The sequence below is a fragment of the Alligator mississippiensis genome, chromosome 2, assembly GCF_030867095.1.
Source record: "Alligator mississippiensis isolate rAllMis1 chromosome 2, rAllMis1, whole genome shotgun sequence".
Classification (NCBI taxonomy): domain Eukaryota; kingdom Metazoa; phylum Chordata; order Crocodylia; family Alligatoridae; genus Alligator; species Alligator mississippiensis.
The window spans coordinates 125259219-125285475 of record NC_081825.1 but is presented as its reverse complement, the minus strand read 5'-3'; the positions used below and the strand labels follow the sequence as shown (position 1 = coordinate 125285475).

Here is a 26257-nt window from a genome sequence, read left to right as displayed (position 1 = left end):
ACATTTTTGTGCTTTCCACTTGTGACACAGGGCATCTCTCGGGGCCATGTCTCATGTTGGCCCGCCCACCTGTCCCTACAAGGCTATCCACCCAGTCTAACCTGCCACGACTTTGCTGTTCCCATATACAGATGGTATGTGTGGGAAACTGCTCATTACTGCCCCGATGCCAGGGGGCACTATCTGCAGCTTCGACCTTCCCAACACCGCAGCCCATGCCTCGCAGATGGCATCCAGACTAACATTACTCCTGGTCTGAGACCAGAGCAAATTGAGTCCAAAGTTGGGCTCTACACACATATTCACACTACCTCCCCTCTCACAGAAGGCCTCTTCGACTCTGCCCTCTCTCACCGGGGCCTCTGGCATACTGCCCATTACTGGGCCACGCTCCACTGCCCTTACTCCTCGAGTGGCCCCTCTTGGGCCATCAGGCTTTGCTACTCCCATACTGGCCTCGCCATGTAGGACCTTCAGTTCCCGCAAGTTCCCCTACTCTGCATAATCTGGCCTCCCAATGCTCTCCACACTACCCCCTCTGGGGTCTCCGGGATCGCTCATCCCTACTGGGCTCAGGCACCTACACGTGAGCATACCTGGCCCCCACTAGTCCCACACGCTACCCCCTCTGGGGTCCCCAGGACCTGCTGGGTCTTTGACTCAACCCTTAAAATGACAGGCACTACCAGTGCCCTGCCACACCTCTCTTGACAGATCCTCGAATGGAGTGAAGGGAGGCTTGAGAAAAGTATGTATCCAAAACACTCTCCCTCAAATTAAGGAACACTTTTCACTATCAGATACCACAAGAGGGAGCTCTTCAGCCACATATTTGCTCTCAAGCACTGCCTGCTGTTTAAACTATGCTAAAAGTCATAATTTAAACTCTTCATTGAAGAACCAGTATTTCAACTTAGATTCTGGTTTGGGAGATCCAGGTCTCAGAGCTGCACGAGAGCTGTCACATCCCTAGCTGGTCAGCATAAAATATAGCCGCAGCGAAAGTTGTTAATATATGGAACGACAGCCCCTTATACATACCATTAGTCAACAGTTTTACTCCCCACCAGACTTGTAAATAGCCAGTACTGCAGCCTGGCCAGGAGCAGCAGCTGGAAATTCACTGCTGCAGGCATTGGGGGATAGTGTTGCTTTTTTTTTGAGGAAAAAAGGGGAAATAACATCCCAGAGCAGCAAACCTCCAGTTGTTCTTCCTATACCTTGCACAGCCACTCTGCCTTCCCCACTGCGGGGAAGATGAAGGGTGGTGAGGGGGAAGGGAAAACAGGGAAGGGCAAGTGAGACACTCCCCTGGCTTTATTTTATCCCTCTTGTCCCTTAGGCAGCTTCTGGGACTTATGCTGTACTCACCCAACCATTGTTACGGTACTGTTCCCCACAAAGAAGTTGAAAACAAATACCCTTTTTAATGGTCTGAAATAGGGGTAGGTCTTCCACCAGGCCCTACAATTTTTTGCAAGATCCACCCACTTTCTCTCCATTTGGATCTCTGTTCAGCAAGATACTTCTTAAACCCACGCCTGACATCAAGCATAAATCCCACTGGGATCAGTGAGTGAAACTTCTTGGGTCATGACAGCTTAGACATAGGCTTGAGGACTTTCCAAACAGGCCTTTAAATGATTGTACTGGAATCATTCCCGTTCACAGGATTAGATCAGTCCAAGGAAACATTAGTAAGTAGCTACATTTATCTAATATACTGATGAAGTTGACAGCATTCTTCAAAGCAGCATGGCCACTTTCCATTTCATCCCATGCCAATTTCCTCAAGTTCAGTAAAGGTGGCACGTTTTGTGTCCTTTGTAGAGAACCAAATTTTAAAACAGCCTTTATGTTGGGCTCTGGCAAGGGCTTATTTAGGCAAGATTAGGCCTGTCCTGTGCACATCTGGTGTACTACTATTTTTTCCCCACTACTATATGTTAAAGCTTTATGTACAGATTTACTCACGTTCAGTTGTCATTAATGTCTACTGATTAACTTGTTAAATATTAAAAAGATTAGTGCCGAATGAATACCTGTTATTATTCAGCTACAGATGAGTAAGACCAGAGCAGTTACATTTCAAAGATATGTTTGGTGGGTAGGTAACAACCCTCCTGAAGTATCTTTGACCCTTCATGACTCCCTGCTCCTTCCTACAGTGTGTCAAATCAACCCATCTTTTCCACCCACTCTGCAAATTTTATTGAAATGAAATGCTGTCAACTGCAAAGAGAATTAGATGAAATACTCCTAGATGAGGAAAATAACAGATTTTTATTCCTTTTATTTCAAAATGCTTAATAGCACATTCATGCTGCTTTATTTCAAGTGTACAAAATGGAATTTTATTGCCTTTGACAAAAGAAAAAAAGACCCAAACAAACCAAAACAAAAACAAAACACTACATTTGCCTTCAAAATGTGTATTGAAGCAGTATTGATAATGACAGTGTTTCATACTCTCAATTTTTGTGAATAATGTTCCTCAACTGACTGGCCTGCTACCATTATTAGTACCAGCCTTTCCCTTTTGACTCAGGGAACAGAAGCCTGTTTCGGGAGCTAAAGTTCTAGGCTTGAATCCCAAGGGGTAGATGAATTATGTTGTAATTTATATCTACTGTCTGCAGCATGTACCTACCATTTGCATGGGTCTGTTACCATGCCACCTGAACTTAATTTCTTTTGTGAGCATAGTTTTAAGAGAACGTTCCTGCAGGGAATTGCTGGAAGTTAGCTGGCATTCTTTTGTAGGAAGCATTTGCTTCTCATTAATTGCTATCAGGCGTGTCTACACGTCCATATGAATGTGACACAATAAAATCCAGCACTTATTGAACCGGAATCCCCCCTCCCCCCCAGCACCATGTTTACATGTGTGCCTGGGACTGCAGCATGTTGAGCCAGGTCCAAGCACCCTAGCTGGCAGGAGGTCTGGGGGGTAAGCCTGTTGGCCTGAGGCTGCTCCAACCTGGCTGAATGTGCTGTAGAGTAGCTGGTGGGGACATGAGGATGGTCCAGTGTGGGACTAGCCAGCAGGCAGCCCCCTCACTGAAGCACCTTTGTGCTCCAGCCAGCCCAGGTCAGTGTCTACACATGCACTGCTGTGGAGTTTCTTAGTTTACTCCAGCCTAATAGGGGTGCATGTGTAGACACGGAGGCATTTACTGTCGAGCTAATTAGTCTGCTCCACAGTAAATGTCTTGTGACACACCCAGCATAGACTCTGAAGACTAGGGCCCCCTACCAGCAGCAAGAGTCAAAATTTTTTATCAGTTTTCATTTCTTTGTTGTGAAGGTCTGTACAGGCAGAGAAGCCAGCAAACTGCTAGACTTAATACATAGAATAGGCATACTGTACGCCAGAGGTGTCAAAGTCACCCTAGGTCCTGGGCCAGACCTGAGCTCCCCCCATGCCAGATCTGCGGTGCTGGGGGTGACCACAGGGATCAGGCAATGGTGCGCTAAATAGCCACAGGGTGAACAGGGCTGTAGCAGTACAACCCTCACTTACCCTTATGTTGCCAATGGCCATGTCCAGCAGGGCCCAAGGGCCCAAAATTCTGTGAAAGGCCCTTTGACATCCTTAATGCCCACCAATATACTTAACCTTAAAGAAGGTCTAATGACAATAGTACAGAGAAGTCTTGAGGGAGCTAGAAAACTTTCAAAGGAAGCCATACCTACATATGGACACACTGGCTGTATAAGGATAAAGAAATGTACCTTTTGCTGCAGTGACAGAGATTCAAAGATGCAGTTAAATAGATACCAAAAGAAGTGTCATAGCCAAAGTGAACTCACCCACTCCATGAGCAGTTTGTCATAAAAAAAGAAAAGTGGCAGGATTAGGATTCGCCTGCATGCTAGAATTTTTAACAAGGCTATTCTGAGACCACATACTTTATCTCCACATGAACAGATGTTCAGTGCTGACCAATAAAAGCATATTTGCTATTCTAGATGAGAGACAGATATTTGCAAAGCAAAGTAGATAAGAAAGAACTGGAACTATGCCCTTTCAATATACTCTAGGGCCCACTACAAGTTTCTCTTTCTGCCCTTTTGATTAAAGCCAACTAGTGAAGAGTTGCAATAAAAGAACAATGAAACATTTAGAGATATTACAGACATCTGTATAAATAGCAGATGGCAAGATAATAACATCACTTCAGAACATGGTCTGAAAATGAAACAAGCAATAGCAAGGGCCCAAGTGCAAAATGCCACTTTCAGTCCAGATAAAATCCAGTTCATTGTAAAAGAAGCCAAACGAATCAAGCCAAATGAAAGCAACATTGAAGTCATAGCCAACATGAAACGTCTACAAAATCCCTAAATAAGTCCAGACCATCCTGGGAATGATTAGATTCTTTGCACAGAATACTGGTACTCAGATTCACTGATCCAGGTACCATTCAAGCAAATTTATCCAAAGATATTTCATAGATTTCATAGACATTAGGGTTAGAAGGGACTTCGGAAGATCATCAAGTCCAGCCCCCTGCCCAAAGGGCAGGAAATCAACTGGGGTTATAGGATCCCAGCAAGATAAGCATCCAGTTTATTCCTGAAGGTGTTCAATGTGGGTGCTTGAACCACCTCCGATGGCAGGCTGTTCCAGACCTTGGGGGCTTGGACAGTAAAGAAATTCTTCCTTATGTCCAGCCTGAAACGGTCTTGCAGTGGTTTATAACCATTTGACCTTGTCATCCCTTGGGGCGCTCTGGTGAACAAACGTTCCCCCAGATACTGGTGGTTACCCCTGATAAACTTATAGGTGGCCATCAGATCACCCCTGAGCCTGCACTTTTCCAGGCTAAAGAGCCCCAGGGGTCTCAGCCTGTTGTTGTAAGGTCTGTTTTCCTGACATCTGATCGTGCGTGTGGCTCTTCTCTGGACTCTTAGGGACTAGTCAGCTACAATACAGAGGCCATGCCTTGTGTATAATGCAAATTCTGAAGGAAATGGGGGGAAAAGTGCCTATATTGAGAAGGAACTACTAGCTTTTATATTTATCACAAAAAAAGTCATTGGTACATACATGGATAGAGGTGCATTGATACACTGGTTCCATATCAGATCAGCACCAATATAAGGAAAATTGGCTGTACTGGCAATTGCCTTTTTTTGGCTGATGTGGCTGATAAATGCCATGTGCATGCATGCAGCCACAGTGCAGCATGCAAGTGGCAGGAGTGCAGCCCGGCTCTGTGGAGAGCAGCCAGTCCAGCTGGTAAATCTGCTGTGGGGGAAGGGGTGAGGGGGGGGAAAGGGGCATGGGGAGTGGGGCAGATTGAGGTCCCCGCAGTGAGGGAGGGAGTGGGGCTGGGCCAGAGGCAGGAGCTGCCTAGCCAGGGCGGGGCAGGGCACGGGATGGAGCTGCAGCTTGTCCGGGGGGCAGGGGGAGAAGGTAGTGGCTCCCATCACTGCATGCACCCTGGAAGGGCATGCAGGAGGGCGTGTGCCCCCTAGATCTGTGTGCAGGGTGAGGGTGGACTACCGCTGCAGGCTGGGGCCAGGGGTGGCTCCCCAGCAGGGGGCTGGGCCAGGCTGCGCTTGGGACATGCAGTGGCAGCACTGGGAGGGGAGCTATAGTGAATTTTGGGATGGTTGCAGCTCCCCCTGTAACCCCCCCTCCCAGTGCCACCGCCACCCACCCTGAGTGCAGTCTGGTCCAGCCCCACTGCTAGGAAGAGCCCGGCACTGCCCCCAGCCCTCAGGGGCAGCCTCTCCATGCACAAGCCCAGGGGCACATGCACCCCATGCCCTCCCGGGGTGTGTGTAGTGGCAGGAGCTGCCCCCCGTCCCTCTGGACAAGTTGCTTGCGGCTCTGTCCCATGCCCCACCCCGGCTGGGCAGCACCTGCCCCTGGCCCAGCCCAAGCCCCACTTTCTCCTGCACCACAGGGGCCTTGATCTGCCCCCCCGTGCCCCTTCCCTTCCCCTGCCCCTTCCCCCACAACAGACTTACTAGCCAGTTGTCACTCTGCATGCTGGGGGCTACATATTGGTGTTTAGATCAGTATCAGCCAATATGGCTCGTTAAAAATCAGCTATCAGTATTGACCCAAAAAATCTCGATCAGTACACCCCTACCCATGGAGCAGTACAGTTGGATCTGAAGCACTTCAGGTGATTTTTCTCTAAAACTCTTGGCAAAACACCTACAATTCTATAGCACATATTACTTCATCTGCAGAAAATTATCTTAAAATGACACATGCTCCTGGTAAGGAAATGTTAATTGCTGTAATTTGGTCAGACTACATAATCTGTTCAGGTCCCTTCTGACCCCAAACTACTATGAAACTATGTAGTTCAGTACCAGGTCATGGAATCGTTTATGAAAAAGTGATCTGTGCAGTTGACTCTTCACAAATGTATTGAACAAACTGACAGATGACACGCAGAAAGATCCTGTTATAAAAACTTTATGCAAGATTTTATATGAAGGCTGGCTTTGCAGAAGGGAAATTCTGATACTGCAACCTGGCTAGCTTATGAAAGATGGTATTTCATTACAACAAGGTTGATCAATAATGAGTAGTTATATCATATTTACTTGAATACAAGATGAGGTTTTTCCCCCAATTGCAAAGAGAAAAAAGCCCCTCATTTTATAATAGCATATAAAGAAATCTCACTAAATACACTGTCTAGCATTAAACTGCTGTCAGAAGCAGCATGTGCTCACAAATGGAAACCAACTATGAAGTAGATTAAATGCCATCAACGCTGAGCATGACTATAAAACACATGGCCCGCGTTGGACAAACATACTGATGGGAACCTACCATAATGACAGTTTAGTGCAGCCCATCTGAATAAGACACAGTAATGCTCATTACACACAACTCTTTTTCATGGTGAGCTATGATATTGTATAAATTTTGGCTGCTTGCAGACGTGGGGGGAAAAAAACCAGTGCTTTACTGTCAACGTTGTGTGCTCCCATGCTGAGCCCAACACATGGCCAGGAGAAGCAGTGCATTAGTTGCACCCAGGTTTCCCAACATCTGTAGAGATCAGGCACTTTAGTGGGGCTTTTTTGGCTTTAGCTTTTAAGTGCCAAAAAGCCCCGCTAAGCACCCAATCTCTGCAGGTGCTGCGGAGCCAGGTTGAAGTAATGCACTGCTGTTTCTTTTTCCCCCCGCGTCTGTCAGTACCCTTTGTCTTTCTCTTCACTTCTATATCTGAACTGTGACTTTCTTTCCCATTTCCAGTGATTCCTGTTTCTTCACCAGGCTTTAATTCCTGGCAAATATCACCAAATGAGGCCCCAAAGAATTCACCAGAATCCTTCTGTCACTCCCTCTATCAACCTGTCCACATGATTAGTGTAGTCCTGCCATGAGGTGAAGCTGGTCCAGGTTGTCCTACACCTCATCTGCATATACATTTTAGGAATATCCCTGGACTCATAACAAGAACACGCAGTTCCAGTTCTGAATAGGGGCCAATTAGCAAGCACATGGATCGTTTTGCGGGATGGGGGTGGGGAGGGGGCAGGCCTTTGTGATTTGAAATCCTGTTGACTTTGGTGGGGCCCAGCCCAATGTATATGAGGTAAATCACAAGATTTTCGCTTTGGACTACTATCATACATACTTTGTACTATATATAAATAGGTGCCAAAGTGCTGCTCAAAAGTGTGTTTATGGAAGACCTGTGCCAAAACTTGCAGCAGTTTCAAAAAAAAGGTCATGCATCAATTCTGGACTAAGTGCATGGGTACTATAGCAAATAGCTACAGCCATGTTTAATTTCAAGCTCATTTCCATGTGCTCAGGGAGAGCAGGGTCTGACAGCAAGGAAAAGGGGAAGGGGCTGCCAGGGGAAAAGTTGGGGGGAAGCAGAGAGCAAAGGAGCTCCTCACTCCCTCCTCGCCAGATTTATTTTCCCCTACTGTAGCTATAAGACAAGGGCAAATTAAAAGCAAAACTCCAATATTTAGATTCAATACCTGAAACATTATAACAAATTTATGCATTTTTCATATATAGAATCCAGTTATTGGGGGACATTTTCTTATTATCAGGATCGTTTTCTATTCAAGGAAATAGAATCATAGAAAATTAGGGTTGGAAGAGACCTCTGGAGGTCATTTAGCTCAACCCCATGCTAAAAACAGGACCATCCCCAACTACATCATTCCAGCCAGGGCTGTGTCAAGACAGACCTTAAAACCCTCCAAAGATGGAGATTCCACCACCTGTCTAGGTAACCCGTTCCAGTGCTTCACCACCCTCCCAGTGAGAAAGTTTTTCCTAATATCTAAATAAAACCTCCCTTGCTGTAACTTGAGAACATTGCTCCTTGTTCTGTCATCTGTCACCACTGAGAACAGCCTAGACCCATCCTCTTTCGAGCCCCCTGTCAGGTAGTTGAAGACTGCTATTAAATCCCCACTTGGTCTTCTCTTCTCCAGACTAAATAAACCCAGTTCCCTCAGCCTCTCTTTGTAAGTCATGTGTCCCAGCCCCTGAACCATTTTTGTTGCCCCCTGCTGGACTGTCTCCCATTTGTCCACAATCTTTTTGTAGTGGGGGGCCAAAAACTGAAAAAAGTACTCCAGATGTGACCCACCCAGGCAAGCACAAAACAACTGCAGATGCTCCCTCTGTCTGAAGAAGTGTGTTTGTACCCAAAAACTTGCAAAGAAGAATTTTTCCATCTATTTTAGTTGGTCTAATAAAAGATATCACATTTACTCAAAGAACCTTGTCTGCCATCATGGCTATAGCCAACACCCCGATGGGATCTATTGCATGATCCACACAACTGTGATTTTCACCATGCCACACATGCATGCCAGGAGGCACAATTGTGGGATCATGCATTAGATCCCATTGCACCTTGTTGCCGTTTCAGAGGGGAACCCAATCCTGGGCTCCCTCTGCATCGACAAGAAGCTGGCTCCTGCAGCTGGGAGCTCTCTCTGCTTGTGGGACTCTTAGCCATGGGGACCACATACAGCCAGGGCTGAGAGTTGTACAGCTGATTGGGTTCTCAGTCTCAGGTGTACCTCATGCACTGCTGGGACTGAGCCCTGTCAGCTGGAGGACTCTCAGCCCCAGCAGTGCATGGGGTACAGCCAGGATTGAGAATCCTGTTATCTCTGAGATGCTCAGCTCCAGTAACTGTGGGGTACTGCTGTGATCTTCTGCCCCGGGGAGTGAGTGGAGCACCCCATGGCTGGAAGATCTCAGTGGCTGGGAGATCACCACAGCAGCAATCTACCAGCCACTGCATGGTGCCCCCCGCATCTGGGAGATCCCACTGGCTGCGACCTCTCAGCATCGGGGGCAGGTTGTGCTTCTCAGTGGTTAGGAGATTGCAGCAGCTGTGGTCTCCCAGCTGCAGACTGCCTACATGTGCAAATTAAAGCTGGATAGAAACCAGCTATACAGTTACTACACATTTTTGAGCAATAATATTTTAGCTGGTTGGACCTTTTTAAGTTGCCTTAGTTAATTTGCATGTGTAGCCAGTCTAAATTAATTGTGCAATTAACAAGGTAGTAATAGAAAAAACACATAGTGGGGGCCTTGAGATGCGTAATACATGCAAATAGCACAGTTTGGCAGCCCATAGTAACAGTCATATCATGTTGAGAGTCTGGTTAAGAGAAGCAAGCAGATAGGATACAAAGTACATATCATCTTATACAGTGATATAACAGATACACAGAAGATATCTATAGTGGAAGAATCTTATGAATAGCAAACATGCATGTACAGAAAATCAACTTGGTCTAAGTTGTGCTCCAGCTGAGGAGGGAGGCATGCTCTACTACCCCCCAGCTTCTGGCCTAGACCACTGCAGGCATGGAGCTGCATTTCCAGAATCAAAAGCAAATAAATGTCTTTTCAGTTACTTATCAGTTTAATCTACACAGTTTAAACTAACCTGTGAAGATTGAATCAATTCTGCCTTGGGCTTTTTGACTGTCTGTACTTAGCCTTTAAAATTAAATTGTGCATACAGTATACAATACCATTTTAAAGGAAAGAGATTTACTGCTTGAGGGTGCATGGCACCTGAACTGGTTAAACCATCTAGTATAATGGAGCTAAGCTACTGAAATCTTAAACCTGAATGAAACAGGTTTAAAGTTACAACAGTTTAACTTCCACTGGTACAAAATAGAGTAGACAGATGAAAAGCACTATATTTTTAAATAACTTTAACTGTTCATCTTTCCACACCCTTACGTATGTAAAATCAGCCAAAACCCTCCTGTTGGTAGGATCTAACACACAGGATAAACATGAGCTTAGAGTCTGCACAGCTGGAGTACCTGTAGAAGTAATTTTGTCTGGTATTTAACAAAGAGTTCTGGTTCAAGCTTCATATCCTTGGTCATGCTTTGAAGTGCAGAGGGTTCAGCATACACACAAGGAAATGTGGTCTCAGCAACATTGAGTCTTATAAAGCATTAGGGAGGCATCCAGTCAAGAAGACTTTGACAAGTAGCATGACAGGTGTCATTGTGTAAAACACCAAATATCCCTGGATTTCCTGGCTCACTCTGGTAAATTTATCTTACCCTACTGCAGAAGTTGAACAGCAGAGGGGAATATTCACTGTAGAAAAATTTTCCTTTCATGTCCTATTAAATACTGATTATCTCCAAAAGACACAGCTTCTTTTTCTGATGGTATGGGCATTATTTAAAATTTATGGGTCACACAAAGAGCTCCATTTATAGACCTATCCTGAAAAGAGTTACAAATATGCTTAACTTAATGGGAGTAAAGCAAAATGCATGTGCATGTCTGCAGAATCAGAGATTATATCATTTAAAAAAAATCTTTAAAAAGTACATTATGGTCATCCTCACTCTCATCTGCCCAAACCAAGGAATTTCAAATATCTTGTGTTTTTACATTCCTCTTAGATCAACACGATTGTGGTGTACAAGACAATGAGACCAGGATGCAGTATACATTAGCATTTTGAGAACTGGTGTTGCTTACAGCCTGCTGTATTGGTAAAACCACTCTATTTTTTCTTCCACAGGTTTTGGCTGATAGATTGTCGGCAGATACAGGAATCTGTTACTTTTGCCTCCCAAGTGTACAGAGAGATTATTTGTGTGCCCTACATGGCCAAATTTGTAGTTTTTGCCAAATCACATGATCCCATTGAAGCACGATTGAGGTGCTTTTGCATGACAGATGATAAGGTGGACAAAACCCTGGAACAACAAGAAAATTTTGCTGAAGTTGCCAGAAGCAGGGATGTAGAGGTATGGTATAAAATAAAATAATGGTCTCTGTTTACATTCAAAATGTCATTCTAAATCTAGTACCAAAATAGCAGTTTCTGCATGCTGCCTGGTACAGGAGACAAAAATTAGTTATAACAACATGCAAACATTTCTTGTAAGTTTTCTTATCAGATTCAAAATCAGGTTTGTATCTACCAAATCAAAATAGTGGCAATATATTTTTGCATGTGAAAGTTTACACTGGCCTTTTTGAGTTTGCTTTTGTTTTTTTGTAAAAATGAATGAAAGTTGCAGTAGATGTTTTTATATACTTTTGGTTTGCTTATGTAGTTCATGTGCCAAGTTGATTTTGTTTTGTAAGCCTAAATCTCCTGTAATAAAAATAACAAATGTCGGAAAAATATTTTAAAAAGCCCCAACAATAAAACTACAGAAATCTAAAGTGTAAATTTGACTGTAGACACTTAGGAACCAAAGCTGAAATTGAATGGAATTTAGACTCCTTAATGCTCAAGTCACTTTTGAAAACGGAACCTGAGCTCCCTTTTCAGTCAAATGTTTTTGAAACTTCTACCCATAAACTCATTTTTATGCTCTTTAGGCCATGGGTTCAGAAGTGAGGGTGATACTCACTGGCTCTAAGTACAGACATTCAGTTTCTTCCAGAAGAATAATCATTCTCTTGGTAGAAACCAAAAATGTACAAATGTTCATGCTTTTGCTCCTGGAGCAAAATAACCAAGAGCGAATAACTTGGCAACAACTGGGGTTAAATCATTCCTGGGAGACCGAATGTCTGTACACCAGTGGCCTCCAACCTTTTGAAGTAGGAGATCACCTTTGTCATTTAAAAGCAGGCTAAGATCTACCGTATGCCACCCCCCCCTCCCCCCAGCCAGCAGGTAAGTCTGTGGGGAAAGAAGGGGGACGCAGGTTGAGGCAGAGGGAGAAAAAATTATTTGGGGTCACACCTCCCCAGCAGGTAAGTCCCACCCAGCTGGGGCCCCACTCAACTTACCCCTGCTTCTGCTTCTGTAGCACTGTCCCTTACTGTGGGGGCCTCAATCTAGCCCCCGCCCCTTTCCTCCCCCACAGACTGACCCACTGGGCTGGGGCATATGTGTGCATGCATGTGGTCACTCAGCCCCCCACCCCAGCCTCAGATCAACTCCAAGAGGCTCTGAGATCCACTGCTGATCTGTGACCATTGCTGTACACTTTCCCCTGGTTTAGCTCCACCTGTGGACCAGGAGAAATGTAGGTGAAGGAAAGGCTCCTTGTCTTCCCAAGACTGGGGTCCATCTGGTCTTGAGAAGGCATGGGGGACAGCTGTTCCCCTATTTCCCTAGACCAGTACCTCTTCCCCAAAATGGGCAGACCCTGCTTTCAGGGAGAGGTAAAGGACTTTGCTGGCTCCTGCTCATTTCCCCTTGCCACTCCTGCCACCCAGTTTAGCAGCAGGGTGGTGATTTAAAAAAAGGTCTCTGAGAAAATCTGGCTTCTTGCTTCTGCTGGATCCCCCTTGCTGCTTAGCTGAGCATGAGGGCGGCAATGTAAAAGCTGGTGGATGGGAAAAGGACTCAGGGACCTGAGTCCTGCTTCCAGCCTCCAGGTTTTACCCTGCCATAGGGAGGTTAGGAGCCAGCATACAGAGGCTTTTCCCAGCCTGGTTCCCACCTCCTGGCCACTCATCCCTACAACTTCCCCTCATCTCCTGTGCCACCCAGCTGAAGCAGAGCAGTGCCAGAGCCAGCCTGAAGCAGCATGGGATGAAGAAGGCTGCCATGCCCCTGCTGCAAGGCTCCTGAAGCCTTGCCACAGCACCTAACTGTTCCTGTCTTCCCCTCTCCTACCACACATATTCCTCAGGGTCAGCCCATATAAGAGCACAAGGAGCAGGGCTTTTCTCCTGTGGGGGAGAACTAAGAGGTTTCCCACCATGAGAGAATAACTCCCCTCCTGCCAAGGGACTGGCAGGATGTGGGGGCATACTTCCAGGGCAGGATCCTTCCCAATTGTCCGTGGCAGCTGCTGCTTTTCAGCAGCCAACTGTCATTTGACTTCCCCCCCAGCCAGGAAAAGGGTAGGCTGTCAAATTATGGACCTCCACTAAGGGCAGTGGTGGCCCAGGGAGCAGCCCTCCAGTGCTCTCTGGCTGGAGTTCTCCACCCTGTGGATTTCTGCAGTCACAGGGCTAGAGGAACATCTGTGCAGTTTAGCTCCTGAGCTATTTTTCTATCAGAATACATTTCTTCCAGTAGAAAGGAATGTCTGTACGTGGGCACTGTCACATCCAGCGGAAATCTTCATGATACTATTACGATCCATCTTACTGTCTGAATTGACTGCAAAGCAGCAATCTGGAGGAGTAATGCTACCCACCTGTCTCAAAAGGCTGCTAGGCTCTTGTAGAACCATGTTGAGAGGAACAAGAGTATTACTGCTGAAGGGCTAACTATATTTTTTGAAAGGCTGATATAATACTAGCTTTGGGGAAAAGAGAAAAGATTATATAGAGAGGGATTATGTCCTTTCCTGAAGCAAAACTGGCCTTGAGGTTATTAATAATTCTGTGTGGTTAAGGATGTTAGAATTGGGCACACAAAAACATAGACATGATGACCGTGGACAGCTACTCTGAAAGGAAAATGTCCAAGGCGTGGTGGCAGCAGGTTGCTGTCACACAAAGACACATGCATGTCAGTTTTATCAAGTTTTATTTATCTAGCAGATGTACTAAGACAATGCACCTCCTGTTCTGCCTCTCACATCCGCTAGCATCGGTCTGTTCACTTTCTGGTCTGTGTTGCCTATCTCCAGGGCACTCAGTGGAGCGGTAGGATGAAAACAGCTTACATTGCTGCCTATGGCTCTTGAACTGGGTTCTGCTGGGTGTGAGCTAAGCTTAAAGGTCAGCCAAATACATAGTAACCATTCTGAATTGGCCAGAGGTGAATGATTAAGTTTTAAATAAGGTTTATGATGCCACCTGTCAGGAGACATCTTGAGGTGGTTATTAATTCAGAGAAATTCCTACTGAGTTGTGTGTGCATATGTTAGAAAAGGACCTTTTTAAAAATACAGTAATTACCACAGGATTTAGCCTTTTCATTCTATTATTCATTGGTTTTTTATGCTGAAATTTGTGAAGCTTAGTGTTAGATGGGCTTTGTGAAATAAGGGGAAATTTCCCAAGGCACAAGACAGCTAGTTACTTAAATGCTAAGTCTCTCCTTTAAGTGTACATTATTAGTAAAAAAGGTAGTCAACTCCTTGACAGCAGAAGTCAGCACAAGTGCTGTTGACAATCAGTGGGACAAGCTATGTTCATCCACCAGCATTAAGAACTTACATTAAATGTTTGATTAATATTCTGCTTTTTGGATATTCATGTCTGATGTTGAACAAGTAAAAGCGTTCCTTGTGGAAATTTGGAGTACTTTTTGTTAAAAGCTCTTTCTGGCTGAATCATCTCTCTCAAAAGCGATGGCAAGTAGGAAATAATGTATGAGCATAGAATATTCTGCTTGCTTAGTGCATCCTCTTTTCTACTTGAAAACCCCCCACCTAATTTCTGCTCACCTTCCTTAATTGCTCAGTTTCAGGCTCTCCAGTACTAAACATAGGTAGCCTTTACCCCCCATGTCCCCTCCAAAAAATAAAATATGGCCTCAGCAAATTGTCAGGGCTAAATTTCATATCGATAATGACAGGAGGTACTCGCCACACAATCTGCTAGCTTTTCTTGGTGGAGGTTGGAGGGGAAGGCAGCAGGTTGAAGGCAAGTTTCAGTGATTGATGAAGAGACATGTAAACAGCCACTAAGGGCACCTGCACATATGTCAGACATCTGCTCCAATGCATGCAAATTAACAAATGTAGGAGCAGACTCAATTAATCAAGCATATGAGACTCATGTTAATCAAGTCCGCTGGAGCGTACTGATTAACATGCTCCAGCAGTTTCCATGTCATGTCTATTCAGCATCCCTGCACTTCAAAATGGCGGCAGAGGCTCTTGAACTAGTGGAGTCTGCAGGGGCGTGCTGATTAACATGCTCCAGCAGCCTCCACAATATGTGTATTCAGCGTCCCCATGCTTCAACATGGTGGCTGGGGCACTTGAACTAAAGCTCACTGAATGAGTTTTAGTTCAAGCACCCCTGCTGCCATGTTGAAGCACGGGACACTGAATACACATGATGCTTTGGGTGCTTTAATTACAGCAGCTTTCAGAGCCACCTGTTTAGATGTGTAAAAGACCCAAGTGATACCATACAAGCATTTCTGACAGTGGCCAGATTTTCATAATTGCCAAACGCTCACAGCTGCAGTTGAAGCAAATGGGATCCCAGCTGGTAAACGGGATCAGGCCCTTTTAAAAATTATCGTGTTGAGATAACTGATAACTGATAAGAGTAATCTGCTTAAGGAATTAAACGGTCCAACCAAGAAAATTATCTGTAACTTCATGATATTCGGTTTAATTTGCTACCTTCCAGCTCAAAACTGAGATCCTGGGTTCGCACAAGGAGTAATATAGTTCCTTCATCTGTGGTGCTTAACTAGATCTAAATCCATGCTGTATTGTAAGTGGAGATTCAGGTAGAGATTCATGCTGGTACCAGCCATGATTTTCATTTCTAAGAATTTTACTACTGTTTGTAAGCAAAGCCAGTAAAATATTTAAAACGAGGATTCAATGTTAACTTCTAAATGTGTTTACACTAGTTCAGGATAGTAACAACAATGAAACAACAACTTTGTGTAAGAAATTCTGAACCTTTTTAGAAGATTGGTTGAAAAAAACAATGTAGAGCCGTACTTGCATAGGGAAATAGGCTAGTCATACAGAAATGAGCATCATTGTTAATAAGATTTTTTATTATTATTTCTCCATAGGTATTGGAAGGAAAACCTATCTATGTTGACTGCTTTGGCAATCTAGTGCCACTTACAAAGAGTGGGCAACATCATATATTCAGTTTCTACGCCTTCAAAGAAAATAGACTTCCACTGTTTGTAAAGGTAATGGAATAATTTGGTCATGGACTAAGGTTTTATTCAGGGCTAGCTCTGAGCTGTCAGTATATGAATTGGACTGGAAAATATCTTCTCCTATAATAAATACTGTAGTAGGTGTTGACGTGGACAACTGCTGGTCTGGTTTATTTATAATTTATTGAACATGGCTGCACAAAATCTAGGTAAACATTCCTTGTAAATGTAATAATTTGTGGTTATGTACTGCATGCCATTTTCATCTATCCCATGTTTTTCAAATTTCAAGCCTGTGCATAGGAATGATGGTATCTACCTAATGAGCTTTGGCTCATTACAGAACAGCTCCTTTGATTGATCTGTTTTGCAGGTACAGTCCTCTGCTTCACAGAAATAATACGTTGTAAAATAAATGAGCAAAAATACAAGTCCACAATAATATCAACATACTCTAACGTACTATTTTGCATAAATAGATCTCAAAGTGCTTTGCAATGGAGGTTCATATCATTTGTCAGTTTGTATAAATTGGAGTTATCTCCTTCCTATTCCTGTGTTCCATCTCTAGTTGTTTTGTAGCTCATAAACTTCCAGACCACTGTGTGATAATACTGAACTTGACTATGGTTCATTATATTGCAGAAAACTGAATATTCTGGTATGTTTCACTGGCATTCATCACAATGTTGTCATCACAACAAAATTAATCACACACACATTTCACAAGATATCTGTTCTTCAACTCTGGCTCCATCGTGGTCTTGCTAAAGGCAATACAAAATCTCCTTTGACTTCAATACTAGCAAGAATGAGTTCTTTATGCAACATCTATCATGCATATGAGGGTGCAAGAACTGAATTCCCATTTCTACTCCAAATCCAGCTTTTGTTTCTATACTGCTTACAAAATCAAGTTTTCAAAACTGGAGTAGAAAACTATAAAAGTTAAAAGCTGCAACCAAATGAATTGCTACAGAAGTAGTGACTTAAACCCCATACCAAAGTGCTACGTGTTCAATCCACTTCCTTCATCACAGTGGATGAGTGAGCTGATCATACTGACAGCTGTGCATTTTGCTCACCAACATCCATGTTAGTGTTGGGGACAGTTGGTGGTACAGATCTGCTAGGCTTATTAGGACTTTGAACTGATGTCCTCTGTTTTGGAGGAGGAATACAAGAGGGTGCTTTGAATTTTCATTGAAGAGATTTGATTATTTAAAAAAAATAATCACTAGGAACTGAAAATGCCAGTCCACAGAATAGCAGACAGTTACAAAACAGAATTTCCTACAGTGCTCTTGAAGGGTGTTTCAAAGCTTTCCTATGGTGAAGATCCCTAACGTAAGGGCTGGGTAGTTCTGTATGGCCAACAGGGCTGCCAGGGACTACTGGGCAAAGATGACATTTTTACATTCTTTGTTAAATTAAAAGCTCTACTAATCATTGTGATTGGTTAAATATATTTAACCAGTCATTTTTCCATAGAAGTTACTTGAGGTCCTGAACTTTGGGACAGTTCCAAATTCTGAATAAGCTAATTATAAACAAGGAACATCCTGTTGCATAATTACAGTATTTGTCCTGTGCCTTTTGCTCTCCCTCTACCCCTTGCTCTTCTGTAAGTTTGTTTTCTTTATTTAGAACAGATCCAGCTTTTGTTTATATCACAAATTGTTGACTTTGTGTGGTCATATCCCATCATAGGCTTTCCAAGACAGGTCTCAAAGCATTTGATGTGACTTGACATCCTGTTTAATCTGACAAAAACATATGCAGCTCTATTTCAGAGTAATTTTACCACTTGGCCTTCGTGGTAAAACCAATAAGAAGGCATATTTCTTTATTGGTACCTGTTCAACAAGTTACATTTTCTAAGACTGTTTGCAAAATCTAAAAGTACTTTTAAGGTATTTGAAATGCTCTCTGTCTTGTGTGTAATTGCAGCATAAAGGTGTCTCCCAAATAGCACAAAGCATCAGAACTTACAATGCTTCTATACAATGTTGTTAAATTTGGGGTTAGAGTGGTCTCACTTAAATATTTTGCATAGCTTTCAGAGGTTTGGCAGTAGGTTTCTTCACTCAAGTGCAGTAAATAGGGATCAAAATGATTAGATCTTCTGAAATGTAAGGGGGTTTTTTTAGCGTGAACTTTGTCAAATGTGTTCCTCACTGATTCTGTACCTATCACAGCAGTTAAGTTATCAAGTGTTGTGTTTTATGCAAATAAAGTAGAACGTACAATAACTTCTAATATTTTATGTGGGAGGATATAAGAGCAAGAATATGGTGTGGTTATATCTGAGGTGTATTTTTATACTCCCCCCCCCCCCCCCTATTTAATAGAGCAATCAAAGATGAGTCCCATTATTTTTTCAAAGTTTGGGGACCAAATTCTATTTAATTGAAAAACAAAGTGATTGCAGGCCATCATGGGAGCATAATCACAGTGCAGTTGCAGTCTCTCACAGCATTCTACAGACAAGTCTCTTTTAGTAATTTAAAATGTATAAATGTATCTGTGGTTTTCATTATCCTCCTGTCTCATTCCCACTGCCTCATGCATCCACCTACACCTACCTTCACACCCATCAAACAAGGAGCAGCAACAATAGACCTCCCATGAATTTATAACTGCATACAGAAGCTAACTTCCCTTCCAGATCTAACTTCCTCCTGCTAAATACTTTTAATGACTGTATCTGAAGTGCGCTGTAAAACAAAATTGCTTTTATGCTTCAATATCTTTGCTTCATTAGGTACGAGATACAACTCAAGAACCTTGTGGACGACTATCATTTATGAAGGAGCCAAAATCTACAAGAGGCCTAGTACATCAAGCCATCTGCAACCTAAATATTATGTTGCCAGTTTACACAAAGGTACTATAGCAGAGCTTGCTTTTTTTTCTTTTTTTTACAAATATTGCCTGTGATCACATCACAGAATGATTAGCAAATAGGCTGAAGGACAAAAGATTTCTAAAGACTTATTAGTCTCTAATGAAGTATAAATAACACCCACAATATTTAGCACTGGAGAAAATAGGACTGGAGGTAACCTCAGGATATTATTTAGTTCAGTGCCCTTTCTCAAGGCTGCAATGTCCATGCCTAATCATTCAAGACAAATGTTTGCCTAACCTGCACAAACAAACTTTCAGTAGTGTTGATTCCATAGTTTTCTTGAATACTGACATAATCACTCATCTGAAAATACAATCTGCATCTATGACCTAATATTTGTCTACTAGGGGAGGAGGGTGTTTGTGTTGGATTTTGGTAGCTCATATAGCTTTCTGCCTGAATTTCCAATGAAATGCAAAGATTATAGACTTCATGGACCTAATGCAGTTTGCTCTGGATTAGACCCATGATTAAGGAAAGTCAAGGTGGCTGCTGGCCATTTTCATGAGCAGACTGTGGGTCTGGAAGCCATCTTTGCAGACAGAGCATGGTGCCCCCCCCACATCTCTGACTGGCCAGGTGGACTTAGTGTCCCCACCCCTCACCACTAATTTGTTGTGAGTAGGGCTGTCCATCATGTGGCTCTGCCCCTCACTATGAATTGGTGGTGAGGAGTGAGCTGTATGATGGACAGCCCTTCAGCCAACCAGCAGTGAGAGGCAGGGGCAGCACCCCTTCCCATCCTTCCCCCTGGTGGGCTCCATGGGTGGGCACAAAGGACTGCTGGCTCCCCAGAGGGTGTCAGCATTTTATTTTTGGTGAGTTGTTTTTTTTCAGGGACCCTGCCAAAAGCATGGCATCCACACTTTTTCATGGAGCCCATGCTTTTTTTACTGAGCCTGCCCAAAATTACAGTTTCCATGAAAATTATGAAACTGCAATTTTGGTAGATCCCTAGCCATGATAGATTTATTTCTATTCAGAAATTATGCTGAAATGTATATAAATTATACCCACCAGTAAGACACAGAACTGGGAATCACTAAATAAGCTGGGCATAGGCAATGCATAGGGCGGATACAGGGGGCAGCACATGCATCCCCTGAGACTGGCCACTGCTGAAGCCACCACCGGCTTCTATGGGAGGTCGCTGCTCATACCTGTCTGCCCCTCACTGCCAATGCAGCCAGCGGCATCTGCAGGAAGCCCCTGCTTGCCTCTTGCCACCCACCCCTTCCCCCGGTGGTGGAGGTTGGCTGCGGGTAGATACTACTGGCAGCAGCTGCGGGTAGTCCCCACTCGCCGCTGCCAATACTGCCAGCGGTGGCTGCAGGTAGTTTCCACTCTCCGCTCACCACCGTGGCACCCCCTGTCATGGGAGACACCAATCATTCATGAAGCTAGGCTTGCATCCCAGCTTTGTTAGAGACTTCCAATATGATTTGGGGCATTGACTGAACACTGTAAGTCTTAGTGCCTTCCCTGTATGAAGGGGCTTATAATTTATAACCACTTCTTAGGGTTTTAGAAGGATAAGGCAATTAATTAATTGTTAATTAATTACACATACTGTGTTCCTCAGAACTGCAATATATTTTTATTATTTTATTAAGGTAGTCATAAAAAGCTTTAAAATCAAAGTCCATTAGGATGGCATTTCCATATCTTGCTCGGTGTTTGAGCCAAGGACCACCAAAGGCATTGAAACAATTTTTATTTATTTCAATGAGAGTTAGACCAGGCACTAAGACAGAATGTGCAGGAAACCAGCACAATTCTGTTACTTTTGCCCATAGGTTCCTGCACTGTTGTTATCAACATTGTAGCAGGTGACTTCCATTAATGCAGGAGTTGCCAGCCTGTGGCGTGAGCTTGTGTGTGTGACATATGGCAGATCAGGGAGAGCAGCTGATAGGGCAAGAAGCAGAAAACAGAGCAGGAAATCAGGCATGGACCAGAGTAGAGACCAGAAAGCAGATGCATAGTTTGGGCAGAGGAAGGGGATGGGAGTGGCACTTAGGGAGGGTCTGGGGATAATTTGTGACACTCCTGTCAAAAAGGTTGGCCCCCATTACATTAGTCCATTGAGCTTCATGAATATTATCAGTCCCAGTATTGTTCATGCAAGATAGTCAGGCCTGTGCTTAGAGATGCATTTTACCTTTAATGATTATAAAGAATTAAAAGCGCATACTGTCTCAATAGATTAATATAAGCGCATTGTAGAAAGTGCTTTGCAGTAGCTGTTCAGAGGGCCACCTTTCTATATATGCTGCAGCACATCTCATAAAATTTTAGTTTTACAAGGGGAACCTTCTCCATTATTTTAGAGGATTTGTCTGTGCTTCCTTAACCTAAAATATAAATAAATATTCTCTTGAGCATGCATACCTCATAAGCCTTGTAAAGCTGGATTTAGGACCTTGTGGAAACCTAACACTCTCAAGCAATTTTTCTGTGTGTAATTTATTTGACTCTGCAGCCTTTTATATTTAAATAGACCTTCTAGATATTTTTTTCCAGTTTAGACTTTTTAAACAGATTGCAAAAGCATGCTTGCTACATTTATCTGTTGAATGTTATTTGAAGTGACACTTTTGCTATTCTTTTCTTCTAAATATTCTGTACTTCTCCTACCCTGTTTTTCCCCTCTTTTTTGCATGGCATTTTGGGGCTGAAAGGAATCAGAATCAGATCAAGAACAGGAAGAAGAGGTAATTTGCTGTAGTGCTGTCATTATGGGTGCATCATTGCTTGTATGTACTAACAAGAGACAACTAATACATATTTCTTAGAAGGCTGAATTGTTTCCCTGTGTATTGGCCATCGGTCCTAGTGTTACCAGGATGGATTAACATTTCCCATTTTAAGGAGCAAAGGCTGAATGCCATTTGGTGATGCTTGCAGGTTGGACACACACAGTGATTTACTTTATCTGAAGGAGATTTCAGAGTATGTTAAAATACTTTTGTTCAAAAATGGATCTACAGAATACTTCTTCTCTGAAAAGCTACCTGCAATTTTTTGCAAGCATGTGAAAGACTGTGGGCAGATAATTCTACTTAGCACAGATGAGAGGAGTTATCATCATGGTGCTAGTTATACTTTCCTGATTCTGAGGAGGTCCTGGCCCTGGAAAAATTGAGATGCCCTCAGAGGAAACTGGTGGAGTGGTATAGCTCTACTCTCTTCTTCCATCCCCTGATATAGCCCAAACATACTTACCATGTAAGAATGGAGGCAGAAACATATAGCGCAGTTACATCCAGCAGGGAGTTCCCCTGAATCTGGTCCACTGCACTGTCTCAGTGGAACAATGGAGCTGCAACCCAATCAAGAATCTGGACTTTATGCAGTAGAAGTCCATGGTGATGGTTATGGATTTCTGAGTTAATTACTAGAACCCAGTGTTAACCCAAAAGAAAATATTTAGGTTGTTAAACATTTAAGAAATGCAGCTTACACCTTAATAGAGGAATAGGGCCAATGCTCCTAACACTCACACATCTACACATGCATTAATGTGCTTTAGGTAATGTACTTGAAATCTAGTGTCCCCATTGGCTCCAAGATCTTGAATTCTCACCTCTCTTCTCTTAAATGAAACCTGTAGTTCACTAAAAACTTCTTAGCAATTTTTATATTTTCAAGTGGTTGTATTAATTTATTTTGTGAATAAAAATTACTTGTATTATTATGCTGACATAGAGAATCACTTGTGAGGTCTTGGAATATTAATTATCCAAAAATTAGATCCATCTTAAGGAGTCTGTTTTTTTCTCAATGCATCAGTGGGATTTCCAGTAGCAATATGGAAATTGCTGTTGAAGTTCTAATGGATCCTTACATTAAATCACACTTGCTTGCATCGGATTCACCAATAGTAAAATGGCCTAACAGAGATCATGAGCCATGCATTGCCATGTCACAATTTGTAACAATTTATTTCTACCCTAATCACTCCCTTGAAAAGCAAGCAGTAGGGTCATGTCACATTTTGATTCAGTATATTGCACTATATTTGATTCAATTACTGCAGTTATTGACTTAAGGACCCTCTCCTTAGCAGACATGGGCATTCTTGACACTTACTGAAGATGTTCTGTGCACCGCAGTGTCATAAGCGATACTGTTTCAACAATGCCTTCTATTCCCTGCCTTCATAGAGTTGGCTCACAGAGCTCTATTTCAGATTGGTGCCTCCACAGTTTTGGATCCATTAATTCCATTTACATATGTTGATCTTATTTCTGTACACAAATGATTGCTCTGGCAGAATTGTCCTGGCAAAATTATACAGGCAGATCTCTGGGACTATATACCTCCTTCAGTTTCTAGCAGCCTGAATGATAATAGCAACCAAAACTTTTTCTTCATATCTGAGGTCAAGCATGCTTATTAGTACATGCAAATGTCTCCCTTAATGTTCTTATAAGGATCTTCAATTTTAAATGAGACTAAAACTACCTCATCCACTAAATGCATACCTAATACACCCTGCAAGTCGAGCAGCACAATGTTCTCTTTCATGGTAAGCAGGACTTCTCATTGGTAGAAATATATATTAGAGCCAAGTCACACAAGACACTTCAGCACATGTTAAATGCATTTAAAATGCCAATATCTACGTGTTCAGGCAGGATAACAGGTGCTCAGCATTTTCCTATTGTACCATATCACAGCAAAGTTACGCCTTTTTACGCTGTATTAAGTAACACGTGTTGAGTTAATGTGGGACTGTTCCACAGAGGTAATATGATCAATTGTGGTCCTGGGGCTGGGACCCACAGTCCACTAATTGTGGGTCCCAGCCCTAGGATCACATGGGACTCTCAGATCAACTCCAGTGCAGTACCTGAGCTGAGACCAACAGTTCAGCAGATTTTCAGTCCCAGCCCTGGAACTGCACCAGAGTTTCCAACTGGCTCCAGTGCAATCCCAGGGCCGAGACTGAAAATCAGCTGATTGTAAGTCTCAACCCCACACTGCACTGGAGTCTTGAACTGGTTCAGTGTGGTGCTGGGGCTGGCACCACAGATCAGCTGGTTGTGAGTCCCAGTTCCAGCATCACATGAAGCCAATTGAAGACTACAGTGTGGTTTGGGTGCTTGGACTGACATCAGCTGATTGGCAGTTCTCAGCCACCACACTGCTCAGGAGCCAGTTTAGAGGCTGTCTGACAATCCTTGATCATAGCAAGCATTACTGTGTGACTGCTCAGAACACATTCTAACTTTTAATACATCAGCGTAATGCTTATTATGACCCCAGATAAAACGCAAGTGTCCTGTGTGACGAGGCCCTTAGTAATCTTAAATACTACCTGTTTGTCCCTTGTGCTGACAAGTTTCTACTCCCTATGATCTATTTGTGCATTCCTGCATCACCTAAGTGTAGGAATAATTTCATAGTAGTGCAACTTCACTCTCACTAATCTACAATCAGAATCCTCTTTGCTGTCATCCCTATTCATCATATAGGCATGCAGTACTTAGCACCTATGTTGTACAGGGTGAAGCCCAAATTATTACCGTAACAAAGTAGCTGCCATTAGATAACTGATATGCTCTGTCAATACAGTAAATAACTAAAACCATTATCACTGTCAGTTTATAAACATGCACAATTCCATTTAAATCACTGGAACTGTATTTGTTTATAATAATGGTGGTCTTCACTCATCCTGTGACTTTCCTACCATCTTAATATACATAGCAATGATGATATTGTAACTTTAAAACTTTTTTTTTGCTCTCTTTCAGGCTGATGTCACATCAGAAAAAAGTAAGATTTTGTAAAAAAATTATTATAATATCTCATTTTGTATGGAAGCTGGCTAAAAATAAAGATAAGCATGAGAGAGATCCTAAGATCTAACTGTCATTATTAATAGCGATAATAGTTTTAAAAATGTAATAAAAAGCAATGTAATTGAAATGCAGCTATTTAGTTATTAACATTATTTAACTTAATTAATAAGCAGTAAATTCTAAAACAATTCATTTAAGCATTCACTTTCCTTCAACATCCCTAGTGACCCTGCTATTGCTATTATGCTTGTATAAGGTACCCATCCCTCCATTTTATGTTTTTGTCCACATGTTGACATAATATTGTCACCTCATTTTTACCAGAGAAATGACAGTATCACTTTTTTAATGAAAGCATCTCTAAAGTTCCAGATACATTTCATTAAGTTCATTAAATGAAACTCAGGCATGTATAAAAGTGATACTGTTCAAAGTAATCAGACCCCCATTACTGTGGTGAAATATGACTGGACTTTGTATGGCTTTGCTTACATGCCCTACTTTTTATCATGGAACCTGACATCTATTAAGTGGAATTTTAGGGGCTAATGATTCGTTTAATGAAGATGCAAACCAAAACAGTCTTTCCAATCTGAAAAGTATCTTTGAGAGCTGAGAGCTTTCATATGAAATTTCAAATGTGATTGTCTTACCACAGGCACTCAAAAAACAATTACTTTTGATGGTTTGGGTTTTCAGCCCTCTTTAAAAGTGACTACAACTAAATGCAGAAGACAGAGCTATTTTTCTTGCTGTATTTTGAAGTTTTACTATTTCCCCATTGCCGTATTACAAATAAATTTCATAATGTATAATACTCAGTGTTCAATGAGTTCCTTCCTGGTCCAAGAATTTTACAGGATTAATGTTGGTTATTTTCATTATGCCTAATAGATCTCTTCTCTTCTGAGCTTCATAATAAAGTTTCCAACACTGCCATTTGATCATAGACCCCATTGTAAGTAGTCTCATTTAAGTTAAGGAGATTCCACATAAACTAGACTTTAGACATATGCAGGATTACAGCCATGGACTGTGGACAGCTGCGTCCATGTTACAAGGCTGTGATTTCAATGAAATTTCACAGGAGCATGCAGACCCAAGCTAGCATATCCTGCTGCTCCTGGTTTGGGGTCCTTGTTAGGTGCATCTTAATGTTTTGGATTTTAGAAGTTTTTGGACTCTTAACTACCCAATCTCTTTGGAAAGCTCATTTGTTCTAATGAATAACATCAGCTTCAACTACAAAGAAGAAGAAGGTTGATATATCACTGAGGTTGTGGGAATGTGTGTAT

General features: G+C 42.7%; 1 protein-coding gene across 27 annotated transcripts in view; it reads left to right on the top strand.

Annotated features, from left to right (window-relative positions):
* Positions 1-26257, top strand: part of ANK2 (ankyrin 2) — a 699650-nt gene that overhangs the window by 633908 nt on the left and 39485 nt on the right. For 22 of the 27 annotated variants that reach the window (XM_059722122.1, XM_059722104.1, XM_059722109.1 and 19 more), the window contains 5 exons: positions 11034-11262; positions 16146-16271; positions 19006-19128; positions 21834-21866; positions 24915-24936. In XM_059722122.1, coding sequence (XP_059578105.1) covers positions 11034-11262; positions 16146-16271; positions 19006-19128; positions 21834-21866; positions 24915-24936 — 533 coding nt within the window. The remainder of the gene's footprint in view (positions 1-11033; positions 11263-16145; positions 16272-19005; positions 19129-21833; positions 21867-24914; positions 24937-26257) is intronic. The other 5 variants (XM_059722106.1, XM_059722123.1, XM_059722114.1 and 2 more) reach the window with 1 other exon arrangement.